This window comes from Symphalangus syndactylus, chromosome 18 (assembly GCF_028878055.3).
Source record: "Symphalangus syndactylus isolate Jambi chromosome 18, NHGRI_mSymSyn1-v2.1_pri, whole genome shotgun sequence".
NCBI lineage: Eukaryota > Metazoa > Chordata > Mammalia > Primates > Hylobatidae > Symphalangus > Symphalangus syndactylus.
In genome coordinates this window covers 38,947,782-38,972,876 of record NC_072440.2, presented here as the reverse complement: position 1 = coordinate 38,972,876, position 25,095 = coordinate 38,947,782, and the positions used below count along the sequence as shown (strand labels likewise).

At 37.9% G+C, this 25,095-nt stretch overlaps 1 protein-coding gene across 5 annotated transcripts in view; it reads right to left on the bottom strand.

The window, feature by feature from the left end:
• ELOVL7 (ELOVL fatty acid elongase 7) overlaps positions 1-25,095 on the bottom strand; it is a 95,016-nt gene that overhangs the window by 11,345 nt on the left and 58,576 nt on the right. For all 5 annotated transcript variants that reach the window (XM_063622607.1, XM_063622610.1, XM_063622608.1 and 2 more), the window contains 4 exons: positions 11,019-11,209; positions 6,953-7,033; positions 5,689-5,745; positions 3,335-3,440 (listed from right to left, as the gene is read on the bottom strand). In XM_063622607.1, the coding sequence (XP_063478677.1) occupies positions 3,335-3,440; positions 5,689-5,745; positions 6,953-7,033; positions 11,019-11,209 (435 nt within the window). The remainder of the gene's footprint in view (positions 1-3,334; positions 3,441-5,688; positions 5,746-6,952; positions 7,034-11,018; positions 11,210-25,095) is intronic.

Sequence of the window (25,095 nt, the reverse complement as noted above, 5' to 3'; positions counted from 1 at the left end):
TTAGGCACATGGATTTAACAAAGCACTAGTGTAGCCAAGAGTGTTTAGTAAGGTTTACTGATCAAAATAAGCTATGAAATAAAAGTAACATGTTTACTTTCTCTAGTTATGATTATTTTCTGACAAGCTATTTTAATCAGTTTATTTACAAAACAACCATATTTTAATTAATAATGTTTTTTGTATCTTCTTTGGAAGGCTTTCCTAACAAAATATTTTCTAAGCCTGTTTTCTTCTTTATGACAATGGGTCTGTAAACAAACATCTCAGAATGAATTACGATTAGTACCATCACATTTTATTCCTTTAGAAAAAATAAAAGAATCACCTGGGTAATAATCACAATTCTCCATATCTCTGGAAGGGGATATATGCATAATTAATATAAAAACCTACCACAGAAATATCTTCATCCTATTCAAAAGAAAAGCTGGATTGCTATTACCCCACTGAGGAGTACAACAGAAAAACAGGAAATTAAATACTAGATAGAGATCAGCTGTGCTCAAGTTTTTGCAAAAACCGGTTTAGAATGGACAGTTTCATTCTAGGAGTGGACGTCAGTGCCAAACAACATTTCTGGGAACAGCTTTTGTTGCTGTGCTTGTCACTGAAATAGGTAACAGGTCTGCTGAATAAACCTCTATTATTTACTCTATCAATGTAACTCTTTTGTCAGACATATTTCTTAGGTTTGGGGGGAATACTGGAGATTATGACGGGTATTGAAATATACCATATGAAAAACGCTAGTGTGAGTGGCAGAAAGTTTTTTCATAAAAGGAATATAAGCTGATTGTAGTGGAATTGGGGGTATGCTGTTTGAATTCATAAAAATAGGGAGGTTAGGAGGAGAGTTTTAATAGTAAAATATATCGTATAGAGTTCTGGTGAATAAATAGTGTATAGTGCTCCTAGAAAAATTGTAGCAGTTAGGGCATTTATTATAATAATGTTTATATATTCAGCTATAAAGAAGAGGGCAAATGGGCCTGCAGCATATTCGATATTGAAGCCTGAGACTAATTCTGATTCTCCTTCTGTAAGATCGAAGGGGGCTCAGTTAGTTTCTGCTAGTGTGGAGATAAATCATATTATGGCTAGGGGTCATGATGGTAGGAGTAGTCAGTGTTTACTAGAATTCCACATGTAAGATTGAACAGAAGTGCCAATGCATGGAACATATGAGAGAGAAGAAAACTATCTTCTACTATTTTCATTTTGTAAAGAAGAAGAAGGATTAAGGTATGGACAAGAAACCCGTTATAAAGTGACTGATGTCCATAAACATAGTACCACTTAAAGACTGAGGTATGTCGCTTGAACCTGGGAGGCGGAGGTTGCAGTGAGTCGAGATTACAACACTGCACTCCACCCTGGGCAACAAGAGTGAAACTCTGCCTCAAAAAAAAAAAAAAAAAAAAAAAAAAAATTTGAGGTATATCATATTTAATTCTCATTATTGAAAGCACTGCTTGCTTTTGAAATGGAAACTACACTATCAATGAACTCAAACATAGAAGTTAGAAAAATGCTCAATTGTATTCATTAAATAAAATTTATTTCTCCCATTCTTGAACTGTCAGATAGTCAATATTTAAAAATTAGAAAACATAGAGAAAGGGACGGAAATAAAGAGGGAGAAAAAAACCACTTTTTGTTTCAATATCTCCAAATCACCTCTGTTTATATTTTGGGATATTGCCTTCCAATCTTTCTTCTATTCACATTTAGTTTTCAGTGTGTATCCTGGCCTCATGGGAGAAATCAGAATAAATAAATTATAAGGATGTGAAAGCACCTTTTCTAGCATACTTTAAAAATAGAATAGTCATCCATTTCTGATAATTTAGGAGTCAAGCCGCTTAACAAAGAAGATGAGCTTTGTTCAATCCTTGTGTATAGGATCCTCATTTTAGGACATTTAATACATCTCAATATCATTTTTGTTTCACAGTTATATACACACAAGTAATAATAACCACTCTATTAGTGAGTGTTTAGGTATTTTCCAATTTTTCACAAACACCAATAAGTGTCAGTGTATATCACTGTAGAAAGAATGGGAAGGGTCAATATGCATATAAGGGGAAATAGAAACACAGAAAGTAAGGATAAATAAAATAATGGAGATTAATATAGTTACCGTTGATTTGACAAATGGACACCACTGAGACTATCTTGTTTTAATGCAAATGAAAGGTTTATACTAACAACCCTCATAAGAAAAAGCAGCTACATTTACTTAAAAACATTCCTCAATAATAAATGCCAATTTTGAGCAAGGAGGTACTTTACATCCTGGAAAATCCGATGCCCATAAGCCATGGTAGCTACAGCTGTTTACTCATGATTCACAGCCCCTGTGGCTCCTCTGAGTTCTGGCATCCCCTTCCTGATACGGGCTTATCCATGTCTTCTCACGCTCTGAGACATGTAGATATTTTTCCTCCATGTTTAGAGAGTCTAGAACTCAAACAAGAGTTTCTCAATTGTGGTTCCCCCTTTCTTTTAGTCTAGCAGAGTTAGAAAGGCCAATAGAGGCAAGCTATTCACAGAAATGTTATCAGCTATAGGTCTATTTGAAGACTTTTAAAATTTAAGAAACTGGAACAAATAAATCCCCCAACCAAATTTTCCTAAGGTAAGAATATATCCTTGGGGATATCACTTATTTAAAACTGTATAATAGGATAAAATTATTTCTGGTTTCTCCAATTCTTGACGTTCAGAAGCCTAAAACGAAAAAGAAACAACCTGTTTTCCAAGCTTTCAATTTAAACTATTTTAGACCTTAAAAACAGTATCAACACATTCTTTAATATGGTAGGATGCTTTAGGAAGTTGGGGTAACCACAATTTGACACATCTTTAAAGAGCTGTTAGGGGTTAGAGTGTGTGTCAGCTATTAGAAATTTGAAGGCAAATAAGACATAGAATTTGAGATAAGCATTCTAACTTCCTGGGAACATACAGGAAATCATTCTCTATACTCCTATAAAGCCAAAGCTTTTACCATTTAATTTATTTATTATTTATTTATTTAAAGATATTCAATAAACCTCTCTGGGAAAAGAATAAAATACAAACAAAACAACTAAAGAATATGTGTAGAAGGCTGTGCCCAGAAGTTATGTATATCTAAAGAGTGGGGTAAACCTAATTATTATGAGTCTTATGTTTATTTTTCAAGTAACAATTAATGAGAGAAGTATAAACAAAGTGACTCTTTGATTTTTTGAGTTTCTTATAAATCACATTTTAGAAAAACATTTTGTTTTTAGCATATAGAAATGTTGTTTATAACACGTGATCCCAACTTTCCCTTGTCTACCTGCAGCAAATTTGACTCCAAACCACCAGGTCCACGGCATGATGGTATGATGGAATACATGAAGGAAAGTCACTTGGCTATTTTTCTTGCGCAGAACAAAAAAGATCTGAAATAATTTAAAGAATATCAAGTTCATAGAAAATCATTTGATAGTGTATTGAGTATTATAAAAAATATTGGCAAAGTGCAAAGTATTTCATATCATAATTTCCTCTAAAAGTGTTGCCTTATAGAATGCTTACAGAAGCCACTAATTCCCCAAGGGGCAGCTCAAATCTAATTATTGTGAAGTGACTTAGGTAGGATGCCTACACATGGAAGCACCAACAAAAAGGCGAAAAAAAACTTTATGCAGATTTTAAAATCAAAGATACAAAGTAAGGAATATGGCCAAAATTATTGAAAGAAATTGTATTGGTAAAAAGAAAAATTCTCCTGGATTTTGAAGTGTATGGGCAAGCAGAAGACTTAGGATTGAAATATTCTACATTGCTCTCTAATACATCTTACTGATATGGATAAGGGATTAGGCAAACGAAGAGGACTTGCAACAGATCAAAAGTTAGCAAATTATTATTAAAGAAAAATGAAGGGAGAAAAAGTTGAAAAGTGAATTTGAGAAATATGAGGGAAAAGAAAGCAAAACTGCATAGAAAAAAATGAGAAGGCGAAGGAAGATAACATTCAGAGTGAACGTTATCCAGTGGTTTGTAAAAACCCTATCAACAAAATGGTAGAATTTGGGAGAGGGGGAAATGTTCAAAAAATATTCCAAAGTGAAATTAAGAATATGAGTGTTAAGATTTTTAAATACAAGACTAAACAGAATAGCACAAGGAAAAGTATTAAGAGGAGTATTTGAGAAATGTAGTTTAGAGAAGGACATAGAAGCAGTACAGTTTCCTTATGGAAGCTGGAACTGAGAATATGCAAAGCAACTGAGAATATGGAAATTTTGCACAATTTCCAAGGGCAAAATGAGTTTGCTTATGCACATGGAAGAAGGCTGAGTGGTGCAACAGAAAAAGCCATATGCTAACACTCTGGGTCCTAGTCCCACTTAGTAGCAGCATTCCTCTGGGTAAGTCACTTAACTTCTTGGCTTCAGTTTCTCAGATTGAAGGTTCTGGACTAATGCTTCTCAACCCTGGCTGCATATTACAATAGCCAAGAAGCTTTTTAGAAATAGCTATGCTTGGTCTCTGTTCCAGACCATTTGGCACCAAATCTCTGGAGGTAGGGCCTTTTTTTGTCGTCGTTGTTTTCCCTAATGCAATTAATTTTATTGCACAATGCGGGCTAGAACTACTAGAATACAGGCTCTCAAAACGTGGTCCCTGGACCAATAAGTATTAGCACCATCTGAGAACTTGTTAGAAATGCAAATTTTGATCCCCATCCAAGGCCTAGTGAATCAGAAACTCTCGGGGTGGCGGTCGAGGCATCTGTGTTTTAACAAGTCTTCCAGGTGATTCTAAATGCATGTTAAAGTTCGAGAACCACTGGATTGTATGTTCACACAAGTCCTTTCCAATTCTAATGTTATGTGATTAGTCATTTCAAAAGGTGAAGCATATGGAGATTTCCTAAAAGAAATATCGTGGTATGCATTCCAAAGAAAACACACTTTTCCGTCTCAGAGCCAAAACTAGCTCCAAATAACTAAGATACACTTGCTGCAAAGATACAACAAATATTCAGCTTTCCTAGCTCCTCTGGAAACAAAGGTTCATGGCTTTCTCCTCTAAATCACAGACCCTAATTCATGACACATGCTTCTCCCAAGACCCTGTCATGCAAGTTCAGAGGTGATCTTCACTAGGATCTGAAGTAGGAAGAGACAGGGCCCAGTAAGCACGAACTTCAGAAAAGCAGCTGAATTACTGACAGCCCAGGGGTAATGCAACATTCTTGTGTAAGTTTATGAATTTTTAAGCATTTATCCTCCTAAAGGAATATGGATGACTGTGCTTCGGGATAAAAAAAAAAAAAAAAAAGGTAAGATGTTTTCTGCTTTTTACTTCCTGAACTTGATTCATAAAACAACTGTCATCCATCTATATAAAGACGCAGTTTTGTAGTATATGACACAGTTACCATGCTTATCTTAATCAACTGATAGCTATATAACAGAAACTTTATAGAGTTTGCAAAATACTGAAAAAAAAAGGTTATCCTATCTATTCTCTAAAGTCACTGATAATAAAAGGTAAAAAAGACAACAGTAGGTCTGCCTGAAAAGGAGAAATAACCAAAGTTATCGGACAACTGAAACTACAGCAGTTTATTGGTTTCACTGAAAGATCAAACATTTAAGATCAAACATTTACCAAATGTGGTGGCCATATACTCACCGTATCTAATAGCTCAATAAATTTCGAGAAGTAATAAAGCCAGCAGGTACGTGCCATCTGCAGAAGCACAAATAAATCTAAATTTATTTAATTTTATTTTGTATATGGAAGAAAAGCTTATATTTTTAAATTTTGGCAAAATATGCAGAACATAAAATCTGTCGTGTTAACCATTTTTTAGTGCACAGTTAAGTGGCATTAAGTACCTTCACATTATTGTTCAACCATTACCACCATCCATCCCCAGAACTTTTTTCATCTTGCAAAACTGAAACTACACCCACTAAACTACATCCCATTCTCCCTCTCTCCTAACCCCAGCTACAATTCTACTTTCTGTGTCTATGAATTTGACTACCCTAGGCACCTCATATAAGCCAAATCATGCAGTATATGTCCTTTTGTGATCTAATTATTTCACTTAGCATAGTGTTCTCAGGGTTCATCCCTGTTGTAGCATGAGTTAGAATTCTTTTCCTTTTAAAGGCTGAATCATATTCCATTCTATACATATGCCACATTTTGTTTATTCATTTATCTTTTTCTTTTTTTGAGATGGAGTCTCACTCTGTCATCTAGGTTGGAGTGCAATGGTGCGATCTCGGTTCACTGCAACCTCCGCCTCCTGGGTTCAAGCGATTTTCCTGCCTCACCCTCCCGAGTAGCTGGGACTACAGGCCCACGCTGCCATGCCCGGCTAAGTTTTGAATTTTAGTAGAGACGGGGTTTCACCATGTTGCCCGAGCTGGTCTCAAACTCCTGAGCTCAGGCAATCCACCCACCTCAGCCTCCCAAAGTGCTAGGATTACAAGCGTAAGCCACTGCACTTGGCCTTGTTTATCCATTTATCTATCCATGGACACTTGCGTTGCTTCTACCTTTTGGCTATTATGAAAAATGCTGCTATAAACATGAGTATACAAATATCTCTTCAAGTCTCTGTTTTCAATTATTTTAGGTATATACCCAGAAGTGGAATTGCTGGATTTTATGGTAATTCTATTTTCAATTTTTTGAGGAAACAGATGTGAATTTATTTCTAAATCCAAGAAATTAAAAAAAGAAAAGCACCAATTTTCATTTTATAGAAAATTATACAAGTGACTTTCTTTTATTCTTGTAATTTTTCACTTTCTCCACCACAACACACACAATCTGATAACTGAGTCATTTGCTTATTCTAAGTTTACATCCAATGTTACAAACAGTTCACAAAATTTTAACATTGATTTTGAATTTCAAGTTTTTCCAAAGAGAAACTTACCCGCAAAGCTGTGGGTGACCGTGAATAGTCAACAATTTCACATCGAAATGAATAACCTATACCCCAGCCAGACATCACAAACTGCAAGAGAGCACATGCATATTAAGAAAGGAAAGCATTTTCCCAACAGCCACAACAAAGGTAGTTTTGATAGTGTCTCTTCATTACATTTTCAGCTGAGTCAATATTCAGTGCAGAGGAAAAGGTAGCTGGAACAAATACAAAATGAACATGCTTGATATCAAAGCTTGATATCAAGAATATTCAAAACCACAAACTCATATATTATTTATATAAACTGTGTTCTGACTAAAATGCTCATCTCTTGGGATGATTATTCTAATATGGTGAGTTTTGCTTAAACAGCAAATACTGGTAGGTGACTTATCTTAGGTTCATCTATATATGTGTGAGTGAATGTGTTTGTGTACTCTTAAAGGGAACACTTGGATCTGAATCAGTCATTTCTAGCAATTTCCAGTCTTTCTACTTAGTCAATAACTAAACATGAAAACCAAAATGCCTCAATGTACTCATAAGATGGCTGCGACAACTGGGCTTTTCCCATCATTGGCTGGTGAGTGTGATGTGAGGTAGTAGTCCATGGCTCAGATATTATTAACAGTTTTATTGTGGATTCACAAGACAAGTAAAAGAGGAAAATGCTCTTGTTAACAATAAAAGTGCAATCTGGCAGGCCTTAATTCCAACACACCCACAAAGTGATCCAAGGCTGATGGTGAGAAGAAAGAGCCTATTGTTGATAAATCTGAACTGTAATTCAAAGATTATAAAGATTATACTGACATTCTTTCAGTCTGATGGTGGGAAGGTCTTCTTTTAAAACAGTAACTGAAAAGGAAAAGCCAAGGGTCCCAATTTTCACTTAACACATATATGAAACGGTGGCTTAATTTAGGGTACTGACAATATGATCAGTTCTTCTCTTTTCTGACTTATTCTCATACATGCCAAATCCCCCCGGGAGATCTTCTCTGTCAGTATAATGGTTATATCCTTTTCTCCATTGAACCATATTTTAAATTTCTAGTTTTAATTACTATTAAGCTAAAATTAGAACTTTACAATTAATTAAATTCTAAAAACAAAAGCTTATGAGGCATTGTCAGAATAATATTCTGATGGTGTAAAGAAAAGAAACAAATGAGAAGAACAATTATTAGACACTATAGTATTATAAAATGCATCATTCTTTTCTGAGACTAGCCTCTAGCTTGACTTATAAGATAATTTAATCACACTGTTAACTTGGTAAGTTATAAAATCTTGAAAATTAAGACTCAGAAAAGCCCAAGATATATGTTTCATGAATGAGAAAAATAGTTAACAGAAACAAATCAATAGATTTTGCCAAATGAATAAGGGCACATGACATAGAAATGGCTAATTCTGTTTTATAAAGTCCTACCATCAGTGAGTGTCCTCATATTCTCTTGTGCTCAGACTAATTTTTGACTAATGTAATGCTCTGTGGCCAGGAGCTATTTATTGGAATTGTGATGAGTAATTCTTCACCTTACCCTACCCCAAACAAGCACTGTGTTGAATGAAAGTTGTGTGACTTGGCCTTCTGTTGGGTCTTAAGTGGTCTCTGCTAGAGTCTGACTGGTGCCAAGTAACTAGCACTTTCAAACAGTCACTACACAAGAAGGCATCTGAGTTCCTTGAGTCTGATGTGCTTCCCTTTCAACTTCTTCAGATTTGGCCTAACACCACTGGTGGAGGTGTTTGCTTTGTAAACCGAAAGAAATCATACTCCATACAATAAACCATGTGTTCAGATGTGCCATCAACAGATGGATGGCATGCTGTGTGGCTATCAAAAGCCTTTGTTTAAATAGAGTAGAAAGTTTAAGAACATTCCAACAGCCTGTGGCAGTTTTTACATATATGTCTATATTCCAGGCTAGTAATAAGAAAAATTAGGCCAGGCCCAGTGGGCACACCTATAATCCCAGCACTTTGGGAGGCTCAGGCAGGTGGATCACTAGAGCCTAGGAGTTTGAGACCAGTCTGGGCAACATGGCAAAACATCATCTCTACAAAAAATACAAAAAATTAGCTAGACATGGTGGCGCATGCCTGTAGTCTCAGCTACTTGGGAGGCTGAGGTGGGAGGATCACTTGAGCCTGGGAGGTCAAGGCTGCAGTGAGCCAAGATGGTGCCACTGCACTCCAGCTTGGGCGAGAGAGCGAGACTCTTTCGGCGGGGGGCGGGGAAGAATTCCCTGAATTCAAAAAGTAATAATTTATATTTGGCAGGCAGTTCCTGAAACTGACACATAAGTAACTCAAGTATTAGCAGTAAATGAGAGTCAGAAACTCTCAAATTCAGATATTTTAAAACTTTCTTTTACATTGTAATTGATCAAGTAGGAATCAAAGCTGGCCGGTGATGACTGGATTCTTTCCAAGCCTGAGAAATATATTTGGGGACATTACACTCAATGACAAATCAGACATAGACCCTAAGAATATGAGAGCAAGGAGGGATCTGAGAGACTATTTGGTTCAATCCTATCTTTATAAAATGAGAGAACTGAGGCCCAGAGGGGTTAAATAACTTGCTAAAAATCAGGCAGACAGTCAGTGGCAGAACCAGAACTAACTAGTTCCTAATCTCCTGGCTTCCAGGTATGTTCTTAACACCTTACTACAACATGCTGTCCCCTAAGACCATACGAGGACCTTATGTTTTCTTTGCTCCCATCTCTATCACTCTTTTCCTCTCAGTTGCTCATTCTCCTGAAGGGACATTAAGAGTGGCCTGTGAGTTAATTTTGAAAATAAAATAGAAGAAATGGAAAGCAGCAGAGTGAGTCCAGAATATAGGGAGGACTGTGAGAAATAAGGCCAGAGTATTTTTTTTTTTTTTTTGAGACAGGGTTTTGCTCCATCACTAGACATGCTCACGGCTCATTGCAGCCTCGACCTCCCGCTCAAGTGATCCTCTCACCTCAGCCTCCCAAGTAGCTGGGACCACGGGTGTGCATCACCATGCCTGGCTAATTTTTTTGTATTTTTTGTAGATATGAGGTCTCCCTTTGTTGTCCAGGCTGGTCTCAAACTCCTGGGCTCAAGCAATCCTCTTACTTCAGCCTACCAAAGTGCTGGGATTACAGGTGTAGGCCACTACACCTGGCCAGCCACAGTAGATTTAAAGTGATCAATATGATGGATCTGTAGCAACAGTCAGGTCAGAAGAATGCATGTGGAGAAACTATGGTGCTAGGAGAGGTCAGTGGGGCCATATTGGGCCCTTGTGAGCCCTACTTATGACTAAGCACAAGGTATGCTATAGAGGAAGTTAATAAAAAAGGATAATGAAGCCAGCCAGAGTTGGAAAAGAAGGAATCTCAGAAAAGAACATACTTGGGGGTGGCTGAGGCATGTTAATAGCACAGGGGAAGAGAGAGAATTCATGAATCTGTTTTAGGGTCCTGGAAGAGCCCCATCTCTCTTATTAACAATTAAGGGACAGTAATGAATTAATGAGTCAATGGGAAAAAATTAAGGAACAGGCTTCCTCACCTACTGCTTTATATGAGTCTATGCTCTCTGTCCCCACAAAGCCCAGCTAAACCAACCAAAACAGTCTACCATCCTATAGTTCATCAGAGTATCCAGAAACCAAAGGTTCCTACCACGATGATGACAACTCTTTACTGAGTCAAGATGAACTCTGATGTCAGACAGACCTGGGTTCAAATATCAGCACTCCACTTACCAGCTATGTTACTTTAAGAGTTTCCTCAAAACTAAAATTTATGAATTAATTCAATCATCCATTAAGGCAATTATGTACAAATCCATGGAATAGATGTTAATTTTTCTCATTATCTGTGAGATAGATTATACTGAGATCCTCAAATGAGTTTATTATTTGGTCTATACCTAACACTATTTTGGCAAATACCTGCTCTAGTGAGATCAGTTTCTTAATTCCTTAAATTGCAAAGGTTACCCTTATAACAGAAAACATAATGACACATAGACAGAAAAACTCAGGCAAAATTCTCCCATTAGGAATACTGAAGACACTTGCCTCATAACACATATACACAGAAAAGAGTACTATGAAAAAATTGTACGTTATCATCGCTTTCTTGAGTTCAAAGGGCTTGCGATTTTCCATGAGCTTTGGTCCCAGAGAAGTGACAAAATAGACATAGAATCCTAGGAGGATGGTTTGTGGCAGAGGCGAGGACATGAGGAGCCAATCTTCAACTCTTGGATCTAAGAGAAAAACAGTATGTGAGTACACACCTGCTTAGCCAAGGGATAACTAACAGCAACCAACATTTCTTTAATTGAGCACCCAGATCCTACTATTAACTGTGAGCTATTTGGGCAGTGATCACTACTATCTTTAGAAAGGTGAAAAAGAAATCAACAGGAATGAGGAAGTATCCTGGGGCTAGAAACAGTGGGGCTGTCAACACTCCAAGCCTCAGCAGGCTAGGGGAAGTAGTAGTTACCAGAACCCAAAAGGAAAGAGAAGGAAACTGATCGCCTGCATGATGGTATTAGTGCCCTTATAAAAGGCACCCCAGGGAGCTCTCTTGCCCTCTTTCCCCGTGTAAGGATACAATGACAAGATGGCAGTCTGCAACCTGGAAGAGGGTCCTCACCAGTACCCGACCATGCTGGCATCCTGATCTCAGACTTCCACCCTCAGAACTGTGAGAAATAAATTTCCATTGCTTATAAACTACCCAGTCTATGATAATTTCTTATAGCATCCTGAGTGTGCTAAGACAAGCTTTGACTGTCAGTTGAGGGACTCGGCCAGCCCAAGACAATTCTGTAAGTATGGGGCCAAAGGAATAGATACCCCAACTCCACCCTCCTCCCTCTCTCCACTGGCTGAATCTAATCAGAAAGCATATGGCAGGGGAGCAAACCCAAGGATACAGTCTTCATGGATCATTCTCCAGGGCCCAGCACAGGGTGCAAAGCTATCTGGAAGAGAGAACACCCAGCGACATCCCACCATGTGTCTATAGCCATTATTAATACCTTGGAGTTTTTCCATCCATACATGCTTTTTTATATATTTTAAAAATGTTTTTGTTTGCTGCTTAATTTTTTTCCTTCCCCAGGAAAACTGGCACACTTCCACATATACTGTATCACAGGATCACAGAATAGAAAGGGAGCTGAACATCCTCTAAGTATTTAAAGTATGGGATTTTGGGGTCCATGTGGGCTAACCAATGTGATATTCTGAGCAAAAAAAAATGCATGGTCTCACAATTGCAAACAAAAACTTATCTGCTTACTGCCAGCTCCAGGCCAGCAGAGATGGATGAATAAAAAATTACAACTCAGGATGAAATGTGATTAAGTCTATAATTTCTAGTAGTTCAAGTTTAATTTTACTAAATGGCCTCATGAAGCTAGAGTATTATGAAGGAAAGGAAGTATGGACAAGATTCCAGAAGGATCTGACTCAAAATTATGCCACGACTAACCTCAGGATGCTAACTACTGTCACTTTTATCAATTGGAAAAGAAGGGTAGGGAAAATGCAGCTCTTGCTCTTTTAAGCTGCTAATGATGTGGCCAAGCACTGACAAATTCTGAATACACCTGCAAGTGGACTTCCCACTCAAAATTTCTTCAGTAGGACCCTATGACTGACAACTCACTTGGCTTCAATTTTAGTGCTGGAGTGCTTACATTTGACCGTCAGATGTGCATGGGTGATTATTCTGCATTCAAATAAGCCCCCCTCAAAAATACTGGCAGAGGCCCCTGTCTCAAAAAAAAAAAAATAAAGAAATAAAGCCAAAGAGTCAAGAGTCAGCTCCATACTAGATCCCAGGACATTTAAGAATTTAATATATGATTACGGAAGTCCCAGAAACAAGCAGGGAAGGAAGAGATCTTCAACAAATGTTGATAGGAAAACTGACTGCTTGGGAGAAAAATGAGTTTGTTTCTTATCTTATATCCTATACAAACAAGAATTTTCCAAACTATGCATGGAAACAAGCTATTTAAAGACTTTCCACAAAGAATTGGGGAGTACTGGAATGCTGGGTTAAACAAACAGGTTGCATTACTGCAGGATTTCTTAATGCTTCATGTTCATCATGAATTGTCACGATGGGAATAGCAGTATGCCATATTCTCCAAACTTATTTGGCCATAATACACTATTTTTTTTTTGTAGAATGTTATTTAACATCTTATGAAACTAATGTTCTGTGGAACACAGTTTGGGAAATATAGCCATTCACTAAAATAAATTTATAAATTAAATGACTGAAGATTAGGTGGTCAGACATACAAAGAAGAGCTAGTACCAATCCTACTGAAACTATTCCAAAAAACTGAGGAAGAGAGATTCCTCCCTAACTCATTCTATGAAACCAGTATCATCCTGACACCAAAATCTGGCAAAGACACAACAACAACGACAAAAAAGAAAACTACAGGCCAATATCCCTCATGAACATAGATGCAAAAATCCTCAACAAACTAGCTGGGCGAATCCAGGAGCACATCAAAAAGTTAATTCACCACAATCCAGTGAGCTTTATTCCTGGGATGCAAAGTTGGTTCAACATATTCAAGTCAATAAATGTGATACACCACATAAACAGAATTAAAAACAAAAACCATATGATTATCCCAATAGATGCAGAAAAAGCTTCCAATAAAATCTAACATCTATTCATGATAAAAACCCTCAACAAACTAGGCATTAAAGGAACATACCTCAAATAATAAGGGCCATCTATGACAAACTCACAGCCAACATCATACCTAATGGGCAAACGCTGGAAGTATTACCTTTAAGAGCTGCAACAAGACAAGGATGCCCACTCCTATTCAACATAGTACTAGAAGTCCTAGCCAGAGCAATCAGGCAAGAGAAAGAAATAAAAGGCATCCAAATTGGAAAAGAGGAAGTAAAATTATCCCTGCTTGCTGATGATATGATCTTCTACCTAGAAAAACCTAACGACTTCACCATAAAACTCATTTTTTTTTTTTTTTTTTGAGATGGAGTCTTGCTCTTGTCACCCAGGCTGGAGTGCAATGGCACGATCTTGGTTCACTGCAACCTCTGCCTCCTGGGTTCAAGCGAATCTCCTGCCTCAGTCTCCTGAGGAGCTGGGATTACAGGTGCCTGCCACCATGCCCAGCTAATTTTTGTATTTTTAGTAGAGACGGGGTTTCACCATGTTGGCCAGGCTGGTCTCGAACTCCTGACCTTGTGATCTGCCCACCTTGGCCTCCCAAAGTACTGGGATTAGAGGCGTGAGCCACCGCGCCCGGCCAAAACTCTTACATTTGATAAATGAATTCAGTAAAGTTACAGCATACAAAATCAACGCGTGAAAATCAGTAGCATTTCTATGCACCAAAGCATTATCCTTAAGAGCTGGACAGCTCTTCAACCTCAAGCTGACAGCCAGATCAAGAATGCAATCCTATTTACAATAACCACACGCACAAAAAATAAAACACATAGGAATACTTCTAACCAAGGAGGTAAAAGATCTCTACAAGCATTACAAAACACTGCTGAAAGAAATCATGGAAAATACAAATGGAAAAACATTCTATGCTCATGGATTAAACAATCAACATTGTTAGATGTCCATACTGTTCAAAACAATCTAAAGATTCAACGCTATTCCTATCAAATTACCAATGTTGTTTTTTACAAAATTAGAAAAAACTATTCTCAAATTCATAGAAAACCAAAAACGAGCCCAAATAGCCAAAGCAATCTTAAGCAAAAAGAACAAAGCTACAGGCATCACATTATCTTACTTCAAACTATACTACACGGCTACAGTCACCAAAACAGCATGGTATGGATAACAAAAATAGACACATCAGCCAATGGAACTGAACAGAAAAACCCAGAAATAAAGGAGCATACCTAAAACCAACTGATATTCAACAAAGTCAATGAAAATAAGCAATGGGGAAAGGACTCCCTATTCAATAGACAGTGCTAGGAAAACTGGCTAACCATATGCAGAAGACTGAAACTGGACCACTACCTACCATCATATATGAAAATTAACTTAAGATGGATTAAAGACTTAAATGCAAGACCTAAAACTATAAAAATCCCAGGAGAAAACCTAGGAAACACTCTTCTGGACAATGGCCTTGGCAAAGGCTTTATGACCAAGTCCTCAAAAGCAATTGCAATACAAGTAAAAATCAACAATTAAAACCTAATTAAACTAAAGAGCTTTTGCACAGCAAAAGAAACTAATAGAGTAAACAGACAACCTACGGACTGGGAGAAAACATTTACAAACTATGCATCCAACAAAGGACTAACATCCAGAATCCACAAGAAACTGAAATCAACAAGAAAAAATAAATAACTTCATTAAAAAGTGGGCAAAGAGCATGAACAGCCACTTCACAAAAGAAGACATACAAGTGGCCAACAAACATTAAAAAGTCAAATAATTACAGAAGTCATTGAGGCTGTGGAGAAAAGGGAATGCTTATACACTGTTGGTGGGAATGTAAATTAGTTCAGCCATTGTGGAAAGCAGTTTGGAGACTTCTCAAAGAACTGCAAATAGAACTATTATTCAACCCAGCAATTCCACTCTTGGGTACATACTGAAAGGAAAATACCAAAAATATACATACATTTGCATGGTCACTGCAGGACTATTCATAACAGCAAAGACATGTAATTAACCTAGGTGCCCATTAATGGTGGATTGGATAAAGAAAATGTGGTACATATACACTGTGGAGTACTATGCAGTCATTAAAAAGAACAAAATCATATCCTTTGCAGCAACATGAATGTAGTTGGAGACCATTATCCTAAACCAATGAACACAGAAATGCAAAACCAAATACTGCACGTTCTCACTTGTAAGTGGGAGCTAAGTCTTGGGTACATGCAGGTATAGATGGGAACAACAGACTGGAGAATCCAAAATGTGGGAGGGAAGGAAGGGGACAAGGGCTGAAAAACCTACTTTTGAGTACTATGTTCACTATATTCATGATGCAATCCCTAGAAGCCCAAACCTCAGCATCACACAATATAGCCTAGTAATAAACTTGCATATATACCACCTGAATCTAAAATAAAAATTTTAAAAACAGGTAGTGATAGCAAAAGATAAATAGGAGATTATTTTGATATACAGTAAGGAAGAAGAAAATATAAAAATTTATAATTGGTTAAACACAGGGAATGGAAATAGGTAAATGTTAAGAAAAATATTCAGATTTCTCACTTATATGTGGGATGTAAGAATCAAAACAATTAAGCCCATGGAGATAGAGTAGAATGGTGGTTGCCAGAGGCTAGGAAGGGTACTAGGGGGTTGGGGGGCAAGTGGGAATAGCTAATGGGTACAAGGAAAATAGAATGAATAAGACCTAGTATTTGGTAGCACAACAGGGTGACTTATAGTCAATAATAATTTAAATGTATGTTTTAAAATATAATTGGATTATTTGTAACCCAAAGGATAAATGCTTGAGGGGATGGATACCCCATTTTACATGATATAATTATTACACATTGCATGCCTGTATTAAAACATCTTATATATTCCATAAATATATACACCTACTATTTACCCACAAAAATTAAAAAAAAAATTTAAAAGAAAAATACTCAGATCTTTAAAATCACTTAGATTGGGAACACAGGATTAGGAGCAATATTGGTCAAGAGAGGTGGCTTATGTTTTAAAACATCTTACACTTAGAGTGCCTTTAAAACATTCATATGAAGTCTTTCATAAGCAGCTGGATATATAGATCTAGAATTAGGAGAGAGATCTGTGCCAGAGATGTAGGATTGAGGGTTGCCATCACATAAATGATGAACAATAAAAGCAGTGAGATTGGCTTAGGCTAAGTGGGTACAGTATGGAGAGTAAGTGCTGAAGTCAGGATCCTGAGGACTCAGCATTCACAGAAGGAATTACTGAAGGAAAAAACATAAAAACCAAAAAGGAACAGCTAGAGAGGTAGAGGGAAAACCATAAAAGTGAGATATCCCAAAGCCAGGGAAGAGTGGATTTTCAGAAGGAGTCAAAGCATTAAGTGTGGCAGAAAGGGGAAATAAAATATGGACAGAAAAATGCCACTACATTTAACAAAAGGACGTCTCTGATGCTCTTAGCAAGAATAATTTTAACAAGGTATCATGCACAAAATAGAAATTACAAAAAAGCTTGACGACAGACACTTTTCAAAACAAAGTTCTACAATTTTGGAAGTATTTTCTCATATTAAGATTTGTCACAGTTCTAAATCAGGAACAACTTCAAAATCAGCTACCCAGGTACACATCACTGAAATCTTTTACTGCTTCTATTGGTTCCCCTCCTTCCTTTTAACAATGGCAAACTTTCTAAGATGTCTGGTTGCTTTGTGCAATTAAAACCACCACAAGGAATGCTTGCTATGGGTCTGTATGTCACAAAGGAAGTCTCCATAAATAAAAGTTGTCACAGAACCAGGGACCAAGGGAAAAAATTAGAACTGATCAAACTTTGATAGATTTCTTCTATAAGTGGGTAGTGCAAACCTTAAATACATGAACATCATTGTATTAGTCCACTCCTGCGCTGCTATGAAGAAATACCCGAGACTGGGTGATTTACCAAGGAAAGAGGTTTAATTGACTCACAGTTCTGCATGGCTGGGGAGACGTCAGAAAACTTAAAATCACAGCAGAAGGCACCTCTTCATGAAGTGGCAGGAGAGAGAATGAGTGCCAGCAGGGGAAATGCCAGACACTTATAAAACCATCAGCTCTTGTGAGAACCAATCACGAGAACAGCACGGGGAAACTGTCCCCATGATTCAATTATCTCCCACCAGGTCCCTCCATAACATGTGGGGATTATGGGAACTATAATTCAAGATGAAATTTGGGTGGGGACACAGTCAAACCATATCATTCTGCCCCTGGGTCCTCCCAAATCTCATGTCCTCACATTTCAAAACACAATCATGCCTTCCCAACAGTCCCCAAAAGTCTTAATGCATTCCAGCATTAACTCAAAAGTCCAAATGCAAAGTCTCATCTGAGACAAGGCAAGTCCCTTCTGCCTATGAGCCTGTAAAATCAAAAGCAAGTTAGTTATTTCCTAGATATAATGGGGATACAGGCACTGTGTAAATATACCCATTCCAAATGGCAGAAATTGGCCAAAACAAAGGGGCTTCAGGCCCCCTGTAAGTCCAAAATCCAATAGGGCAGGAATTAAATCTTAATGCTCCACAACGACCACCTCTGACTCCACGTCTCACATCTAGGTCATACTGATGCAAGAGGTGGGCTCCCATGTCCTTGGGCAGCTCTGCCCCTGTGGCTTTGCAGGGTAGAGCGCCCGTTCCTGCTGTTTTCACTGGCTAGAACTGACTGTCTGTGGCTTCTTCAGGTGCACAGTGCAAGCTATCAGTGGATCTACCATTTTGGGGTTTGGAGGATGCTGGCCCTCTTCTCACAGCTCCACTGGGCACTGCCCAAGTGGGGACTCTGTGTTTGGGGTCTGACCCCACATTTCTCTTCCACAATGACCTAGTAGAGGTTCTCCATGAGGGCTCTACCTCTGCGGCAATCTTCGGCCTGGACATCCAGGAGTTTCCATACATCCTCTGAAATCTAGGTAGAAGTTCCCAAACCTCAATTTTTGACTTCTGTGCATTCACAGGCTCAACACCATGTGGAAGCTGCCAAAGCTTGGGGCTTGCACCCTCTGAAGACACGGCCCAAGCTGCACCTTGGCCCTTTTTAGCCATTCCAGGAGTAGCTGGAATGCAGGGCATCAAGTCCCTAGGCTGCACACAGCAGGGAGCCCTGGGCCCAGCCCCAAAAACCATATTTTCCTCCTAGGCCTCCAGGTCTGTGATGGGAGGGGCTGCTACCAAGGTCTCTGACATACTCTGGAGACATTTTCCCCATTGTCTTGGTGACTAACATTCAGCTCCTGCTACTTATGCAAATTTCTGCAGCAGGCTTGAATTTCATCCTAGAAAATTGTATTTTCTTTTCTATTGCATCATCAGGCTGCAAATTTTCCAAACTTTTATGGTTCTTCCTCTTGAATACTTTGCCGCTTAGAAATTTCTTCTGCCAGATACCCTAAATTAACTCTCTCAAGTTAAAAGTTTCACAGATCTCTAGGGCAGGGGCAAAATGCTGCCAGTCTTTTTTCTAAAACATAGTATTATTTATTCCAGTTCCCAATAAATTCCTCATCTCCATCTGAGACCACCTCACCCTGACCTTCATGGTCCATATCACTATCAGCACTGTGGTCAAAGCTATTCAACAAGTCTCTAGTAAGTTCCAAACTTTCCCTTTTTTTTTTAGACGGAGTTTCGTTCTTGTTGCCCAGGCTGGAGTGCAACGGCACAATCTCGGCTCACTGCAACCTCCGCCTCCCGGGTTCAAGTGATTCTCCTGCCTAAGTTTCCCCAGTAGCTGGGATTGCAGGCATGCACCACCACACCCAGTTAATTTTGTATTTTTTAGTAGAGACACGGTTTCTCTATGTTGGTCAGGCTGGTTGTGAACTCCCGACCTCAGGTGATTCACCCGCCTCAGCCTCCCAAAGTGCTGGGATTACAGGCATGAGCCACGATGCCCGGCCAAACTTTCCCATATTTTCCTGTCTTCTTCTCACCCCTCCAAACTGCTCCAACTTCTGCCTTTAGGCTGTTTCAAAGTCACTTCCACATTTTCGGGTATCCTTATAATAGCGCCCTATTCTCTTAGATACCAATTTACTGTATTAGCCCATTCTCATAGTGCTATGAAGAAATACCCAAGATTGGGTAATTTATAAAGGAAAGAGATTTAAATTTGCTGGGGAGGCCTCAGGAAACTTACAATCATGACATAAGGCACCTCATGAGTGCCAGCAGGGGAAATGCCAGATGCTTAAAAAACCATCAGATCTTGTGAGAACTCACAATCATGAGAAGAGCATGGGGGAACTGTGGGAACTGTGCCCACGATTCAGTTACCTCCCACTGGGTCCCTCCCACGACACATGGGAATTATGGTAACTACAGTTCAAGATGAGATTCATATTACTATGTCTAGTTTTTATTGCTAATGAAAACAATACTGGCCAGGCGCCATGGCTCACACCTGTAATCCTAGCACTTTGGGAGGCCAAGGCAGGTGATTGCTTGAGGTCAGGAGTTTGAGACCAGCCTGGCCAACATGGTGAAACCTTGTCTCTACTAAAAATACAAAAATTAGCCACGCATGGTGGTGCGCGCCTATAATCACAGCTATCTGGGAGACTGAGGCGTGAGAAGAGCCCGGGAGGTGGAGGTTGCAGTGAACCGGAGATCAGGCCATTGCACTCCAGCCTGGGCAACAGAGTAAGACCCTGTCTCAAAAAAAAAAAAAAAAAATACCAAAAGAAGACCTCTGGAAGGATGTTACATCACCACCTTTGCATGGTGAGAGTTTAGTTGGCTTTTGTTTTTTCTTTTGCTTTATAAACAATTTCAAATGATTCTATTATTAATAGTCAACACACATACGGTTAGAAATGAGCTTAAATGTCAGTAAAAGAATTGCTGAATTAGAGATATATTCTATTTTATTCTTTCATTGACTCAGGAGGGGGAAAAATCAAATGACATCATTTCTCTGTTCTTCCCCTGGTAGCAGTAGAAAGAAAACAAGCCAGGAAAAGCATGCTGGGCTGGCTCAGGAAGCAGAACAAAATAATTTTAAAATAAATAATTTTTTCCCGTAATTTAATATTTTCAGCACACACCTTAAGTCCTGTACATGACTTTCAAGTTCTACAGATAAAAAATAATTATGGGAAACACTAGTTAATTTAAAATACCAAGCTTTAGAAATTCTATTTCAGCAAAACTCTGGAGTCAGACAGTCTGCATTCTGATCCTGGTTCTCCCACTAGCTCGCTATGTCACCTTGGGCAATTGACTCACCTTCTCTGTATTTAGTTTCCTCATCTGCAAATTGGGCATTAAAAGGCATGTATTTCATAGAGGATTGATTGAGTTACTATATGTAAAGAGCCTAAGTGCTCAATAAGCTTGCTACTGTTATTATAGCAGATCTCAATTCTGCCAGCACAGCCAAATTGCTTCTGCAGTATTTAAAAGTCAAATTGCAAAAAACAACCTTGGTCCAATTGAATCAGAATCCTAGGACATGGTTTCTATGCGTCCATTTTTTTAAATGGGCAAAGGACCTGAATATACATTTCTCAAAAGATGACAAATGGCCAACGGATAGATGAAAATAATTCTCAACATCACTAATCATCAGGAAAATGCAAATTAAAAAAACAAAGAGATATAACCTTACATGTTATCAAAAAGACAAAAGATAACAAGCATTGGCAAGGATGTGGAGAAAAGAGAACCCTTGTACAATGTTAGTGGGACTGTAAATTACTATAGCTATAAGGAAAACTACGTGGAGGCTCTATAAAAAACTAAAAATAGAATTACCATATGATCCTGCAATCTCACTTCCAGATATATATCCAAAGGAAATGAAATCAGCATATTGAAGGGATATCTGCACTCTCATGTTCACTGCAGCATTATTCATAATAGCCAAGATGTGGAATCAACCTAAGTGTCCATCAGTGGGTGAATGGATAAAGAAAATGTGGTATCTGTCAATCTAAAGTTATGCCTTTCTGAATTACAGACCTGTAGATACATAGATAGAAATAACCAATGGACTATTATTCAGCCTTCAAAAAGAAAATCCTATCATTTGTGACAATATGGATGAACTTGGAAGACATTATGCTAAGTAAGATAAACCAGGCACAAAAAGGCAAGACATGTTATCACTTATAAAGGAGTCTAAAATAATCACATTTATATAAGCAGAGTAGAATGGTGGTTACCAGAGGCCAGGGGGCTGGGGGAATAGGGAGATGTTGATCAAAGGGTACAAAGTTTCAGTTCAACAGAAGAAATATCTTTTCGAGATTTATTGCACAGCATGATAACTAAAGCTAATAATAATGTATATTTCAAAATTGTAAAAAGTAAATTTCAAATGTTTTCAGCACAAAAAGTATTTGAAGTGATGGATATGCTATTTAGATTGAATTAATCATTTTATATTGGATACATATATCACAACATCACTTTGTACTCCATAAATATATGTAATTATAATTTGTCAGCAGCCAATGATTTGTTAATTGGTGACCGTGATGAACTGTCATAGTTAAGAGCTAGGGGTCTGGTGTGAGACCACGTTTCCTCACCTGTATTTAGGGCTACAGCACCCCTCACTAGGTACTCTTCAATAGTCTTTTATATGGTTTCACTGCCTCCTGATCCAATCTGCTACATTGGTCTTCCATGCAATTGTCAAATTCATTTTCTAAAAATCAAGTTGTCCTTAAATTCTTCCTCTGATTAAATTAGCTCTCCCTTACTGAGAAATAAAATTGCTTAAATTAGCTCTCCCTTACTGAGCAAATAAAATACAAAATCATTGGGATGACACCCATGACTCTGGCATTGTTCACTTTTCTGGCCTTCTCTCTCAGCAACAGTTATACCTTTCTGAATAGAGAGTCCACTTCCATATAAGGTAGTGGGCATGTTACAGGGAGTATCAATGCACCTGCAGGGTGACAGTTAAAGTTAATTCTGACTCTGTTTATGATCCCATTTGGGATAGTGAATAGCAAAAGTTGGATAGCAGGGGATCTGTTCTTCCAAACAGCTCTATTTCAAAAAACTGCACCAAAAACTACTTGGTTTCTAAGCTCAAATAATGAGAGTTCAGGTAGCAAGGCACACCTCTATTTGAAAAGCAATGAAAATGTTAGTATTGAAGTTAAATACTGAATTCATGAGAACCACTATAAACCTTCATAAAAGGATGACCCCTAAAGAAACTTGAATGTTCCCTGTATCATTACATAAGTTGCAAAAGTTAGGGTTAGGCATGAGGTGCTCTGTCTTCCCCAGAAACAAAAGGCTAATGGGGTGGGGGATGTTTCATGTACCTTCTTTTTGGCATCAGATTTGGTTTAAGTGTCATGAGTAGAGCCATGATAGAAGCAGAGGATGGGAAGGCAGGCTGTCTGACAGTCTATACCCCAATGATTACCAAAGTTCTGATTTATTACTAGCTTAATAATTCTTTTCTAAGAGTGTCCCAGGGAGAGAGCATAGGGAAAGCAGAATTCCACATACATAGAATATTAATGGGCTTTTCCATCAACTGCTTCTAAGAGAGTATTCTCTTCTTAAGTAGCAGGTACTGGCTGAAAGAGTACATCTTTAAGATTCCAAGTACCAATGAAATGAAGAAGCTGGAAGGAAAAGCAAACATGTACCTTAAGTACTTTTTGAAGTACTAAAGTTTCAGAATGGCAGCAATCTTACGCATACTTCATCTTCTTGCAAAAAAAAAAGCATCATGACTAAGTCTGAAAAGTCATCATTTCTAATCAAATGCAAGGAAAGCTGTATTTTAAACATTAAAAACCTTTTCATTTCTCCATAATCCAAAATGCTACTATAGCATTATTTCAAACTCTCACATTTCACATCTAAGAATCCAAATAAATCCTCTTAGAGCTAAGTATTAATTAAACCATTTTTTATTCTGTAGCTGTGGAATTTTTCCACATGAAATAACTATGCATGACCACTACTTCTCTAGCAATCAGAAAACCAATGAATATCAGTAAGTTTCCTTAGGCTACTCAGGGTTAGGGCTAAAGCCAAGAATACACTTGAAATTCTTGGCCCTTGATCATACGTTCAGACATTTCCAGGGTAAGCAAACTAAAACTGGACTAAGATGGCCAGAAATGATTCCTAATGGATCTCAGAGATCAATACCTCACTAAGTAGAAGGAAAAAACTTTCCTGTTACGCCTAACAGGGTTTTTCATAAGGCTGCACATCTCAAAACAAAACATTTTAACCCTTTTAGACCATGCTCAGGAAAAAAATAATGTAAAGAAAACAATTTTTAAGTATATGCTATATGAAGAGTATTTTCAGATGAAATCTATCACCTGTAACAACCAGAACCACTATTTACGTTGGGATACTTCCGAAACAGCAGAGCACTTTCATGTATGTTATCTGGTAGCTGGTAGATGCTATTCTCACTTATGTTTTGCTAATAAAGAAACAAAGACTCACAGCCAATAAATAACGTGTTCAAGATCATCCAGCTGGGCTACAGCAGTGTCAGACCTTAAATCTAGGTCTTCTCACTCCAAATCCCCATATCCTCTCTCCCCTCCCAAGTCTTCAAATAAGCATAACTTCAAATACAAGTATTCCTTGCCTTCTCCCTGCCTCTCTCCCCTCATCTTCCCTGCACTGTTTGCAATGCTGTTGTCAGGCCTCCACTCCACATCTAATCTAATTTCACTCAGCAATTTCAATGTAGGTATTCCTAATAAAAATTAAGGAGTTGATCCATGGATAAAAGTGGAAGTGGAATTCTAAAGAAGTTCATATTAAGGCATTTTTAACTTCTAGGAATACATAGATATTTATCATTATCTACATCTATTCAGCTCTTGAGTTGGCATATCGATTATTTGAGTCTCTTGGATTCTTGTATCTGGGATAGTGACTATCAAGAATTGGATAGCAAGAGATCTGTTCTTCCAAATAACTCTATTTCAAAAACTATACCCAAATCTACTTGGTTCCTAAGTTCAAATAGTGAGAGTTCAGGTAGCAAGGCACACCTCTCTTTGAAAAGCAATGAAAATATTAGTATTTAAATTAATACTGACTTTATGAGAACTACTGTAAACCTTCAGAGAAGGATGACCCCTAAAGAAACCTGAATATTCTGTGTGTCATTACATATATTGGAAAACTAAGAAAAAAAAAAAAGAAGAAGAAAAGATAGGCATAGTCACCATGTATCCCCTACCACAGTGAAGCTTCTCTCTCTATGAGATACTTACAAAGAACCTTGGCATTCCTCAAAGGAAAAACTGTTGGGAACATTTTTAGTGAGATAAATTTGGTCTTTAGTAGTCTGCTGAGAAAGCTGCAAATGATGAAACGGTGTATCTTTGCTGAAATCATTGTAAATTTGACTATAATTTCAACTGTGGTAGGTGCCAAGAGGTGGT